The sequence below is a fragment of the Xyrauchen texanus genome, chromosome 33 (genome assembly GCF_025860055.1).
Source record: "Xyrauchen texanus isolate HMW12.3.18 chromosome 33, RBS_HiC_50CHRs, whole genome shotgun sequence".
Lineage (NCBI taxonomy): Eukaryota > Metazoa > Chordata > Actinopteri > Cypriniformes > Catostomidae > Xyrauchen > Xyrauchen texanus.
Window position 1 is genome coordinate 5,870,769 of NC_068308.1, and position 3,517 is coordinate 5,874,285.

Below are 3,517 nucleotides of genomic sequence, written 5' to 3' on the forward strand. Positions count from 1 at the left end.
GCAGATGGCCATACAAAGAAGCTTCAGTTGACTTAGCTACACAAAGAGACACTATTTATCTAAGCATTTGAACATGTTTGGTTAATTTACAGAAAACAATTTACAGTTAATAAGAAATAATAGAAAAGAAACTAAGCATAATGAGAATGAATAGAAAATGTTTTCCAGACTGTCCAACTCAATGAAATACTGTAACAATCAGAATGCACGTCTTTCTGTTCCTACCACAAGTTACCTAATTCTACTAATAGGCATCAACTGTGAGTTTAGAGATGGAGAAAATCAATCATATAGTTGGGGCTTTAATGTATCAAATATTAGGCGTTTCAGCAATATTATGTGGTCAGTGATCAGACTTCGGTCACGTCCATCTCACTTGATGCCTAAAAGGCGTTTAATATGGTAGAATTGTCTTTTTAAGATTTTGGAAATATTTTTCCAAATATTTTGATAGTTTGGTAATCCTTTATAGACACCCGGTAGCGGTGGTACAAACAAATGGATTAATTTCAGATTATTTTACTCTGGATAGGGGCACCCGGCAGGGTTGCCCTCTTTCCCATTATTGTTCTGTCTTGCCCTGGAACCATTAGCAGCCACAAAAAGAAATGAGGATTTTCTTTTAAATACACCCCGTTATCTCGCATATATGGACAAAAGTGTCCAGAGTGTTTAATTCAGACATTTATTTAAATGTTGCCTCGAGTTTATGGGGTTGTTTGTTGTGGGTAACTGCGGGGTGGTTGTGGGGTTTAAATGTTGATTTCATGAATATATGTTTTGTTCTTCTTTATGTAATGTAGGAATCAATAAAAAATTATTTTAAAAAAAACAGCATTTCCACATTCACAATGCGAGAAGTACTTACAAAGTTGGGACTGAACAGCTGTTTGGCCACTAGTAAGCCACTTGTTAGTGAGGCTAATCAGAAAAAAATTACTTAAATTTTCTAGGGAGAATAAAGATTGGACTGTGGAGCAGACTGTGGTCTGATGAGCCCTATTCCAAAGAGATAGGTGCATCAGGGCAAGAAGGGAAGTGCATAAAGCAATGCATAGTACCCACTGTACAAGCTTCTGGAGGCAGTGTTATGATCTGGGTTTGCTTCAGTGTTGCTCAGCAACATTATGCAGCAATAAAATTAAGCCAGATTACCTGAATGTACTGAATGACTAGGTTTTCATCAATGGATTTATTTCTTCCCTGACAGCAGGGGCATATTCCAGAATAACAATGCCAAGATTCATAAGGCTCAAATTGTGAAAAAGTGGTTCAGGGAGCATGAGGAATAATTTTCACACATTAATTGGCCACCACAAATTCCTGACCTTAACACCATTGAAAATCTTTGGGATGTTGGAGAAAACAGAGTAGTTTAACTCTCCCGTCATCAATACAAGTTCTCTGACAAAAATAAATGGAACTTTGGATGAAAATAAATGTTGTGACATTGCATAAGATTGTCAAAACTTTACCATGACAAATGCACAAATGTTTTTGGCCAGGCAGTGAATGTCTATTCAGGTGATTTTCTTTTATTATATCAGGAAATAAAAAAGCACAATTAGTCAAAATTAAAGACGCAATTATGCAAGTTTTGCCACAAAACTTCTGTTAAATTAAAATGTTCTCCTATGTGAACATGTTTAGTGTCTTTGAATTCCAAATCAGTAAATTCCTCGTCATTCAGATTGAAGTTCCAATATAACATGGAGCAGGGTTTGGCCAATTTAATTCAAATTCACTCATTAACTGCAAAGCAGACGATTCTTATATTGTTAATTTACATACCCTGGATTGTAACACATTATTAGTGTATGCATTTGGAACTCTTACATTTGAATATAACCGAAGCTTTCCTTCAAACCTTAATAGATGTGAAGTTTAATCAAACCAATCAGGTTATTGACATTCAAGAACTTTATGATCTGGTAGCCATACTTCTCCTTTAAAATATTTTCACTAACGATGTAACAATAGATAATGACATAGTGGCTGATACTATGATACCACAGTTTTAGAATTGTACCTACCATGGTATTTTGGTGGAAACTATGATAAACGTGATTTTTGGAAGGGGTACAGTTGTTGTCCAATATATCTTGAGATAAAACCATAATCCAAAGCAAGATGTGATGACGTTAAACCACATTTCTGAAATAAATGTTGTATTGAACACATTTGATGAATGTTCAGATTTCTAATCATATATTGGATAACACGCCCATAAGCATATGTCTCATGGTCAGGACAGCAGCATTTTTCACCTAGTCAAATATATTTAGTTACAAACAAGGTGATACCGCACAGGACACGTTACACTGTAAACATCTAATACATAAGAAATTGAGAAGAAAAAAAAAGTTACAATGATAAAGATACTCTCACGCCTTGATTTATTCTTTTTGGAGACCTACGCCAAACTCTGCTCACTTTGTAACCAATAACTTACCCTTGAAAAAAAAAAAGTAGTATTATAATAATGTGCTTTAAAACTTGAGACATAATATAGTACAACTGTACCACACTTTGGCTTTCAGAACTAAAGAGAAAAGAAAATACTCTACTGAATAATGATTCTCCATAATATTTGATGTTAACAAATTGTGTAGTAATTACCTGATCGGGAATTGTTTACTTTGATAACAGATTTTTTTCAATTAATCTTGCTGCTAAATCCACCCAAAATGGGAGGCCATATATGAGCAGGTATAACTTTGTACGAATCCGGTTTCATTGTAAAAGGAGTGGTCAACTGGCCAAGGATCTATGACTCTCGTCTGATTCTGGCAGCCGATATGAGTTTTAACTCTGTCCCTGAGAGCATTGCGCATGTTCCTCTATCTTATGTCATTGTGTCAGACCAGCTCAAAGCCACAAGTAAGACATAAGCAACTGTGCAAATATTCCAGAATAAAAAAAAAAGTAAACATTGGGGAAAAAAGCTAATACATTTATGCATTACATTTACATTTATGCATTTGGCAGACGCTTTTATCCAAAGCGACTTACAGTGCACTTATTACAGGGACAATCCCCCCAGAGCAGCCTGGAGTTAAGTGCCTTGCTCAAGGACACAATGGTGGTGCCTGTGGGGATCTAAGGTTAAATGAATGACAGAAGAATTAGTCCATATCTTCTCCCCATTGGTCAGCAATTCAGCTCCAACAATCTCATCGTAAGGTCAACCGTTTGGCACTGTGGGGACTGAGTGACTTCTACAACTAACAGTATTACTGAGAAAATGTCTGGTCTCTTAGCAACACACAGGAGCTGTCCTGGTTTTCCACACGTCTCTTTGAGTCCAGCAAAGCTACAAGAAAAAAAAAATTAACAACAGGTGATTCAAAACTTATAATGTGCTATTTGTGTTATATAGATATATGCAATACCTTTCAATAAGTAATATAAAGGTTGTTAGTGTGTGTTATAGTTTTCAACATGTACCAACATGCCTAACTAGGGATGGGCAAGATGACCGACTAATTTTCCAGCAACAGACTAATTGAATAGTGAG

The 3,517-nt window shown here is 35.8% G+C and overlaps 1 protein-coding gene across 3 annotated transcripts in view; it reads right to left on the minus strand.

Moving 5' to 3' along the window:
• Positions 1-1,204: 1,204 nt before the first annotated feature.
• Positions 1,205-3,517, minus strand: part of LOC127626425 (ataxin-7-like protein 3) — a 29,731-nt gene continuing 27,418 nt past the window's right edge. For all 3 annotated transcript variants that reach the window (XM_052102171.1, XM_052102173.1, XM_052102172.1), the window contains one exon: positions 1,205-3,313. In XM_052102171.1, the coding sequence (XP_051958131.1) occupies positions 3,234-3,313 (80 nt within the window). In that variant the 3' untranslated portion in view covers positions 1,205-3,233. The remainder of the gene's footprint in view (positions 3,314-3,517) is intronic.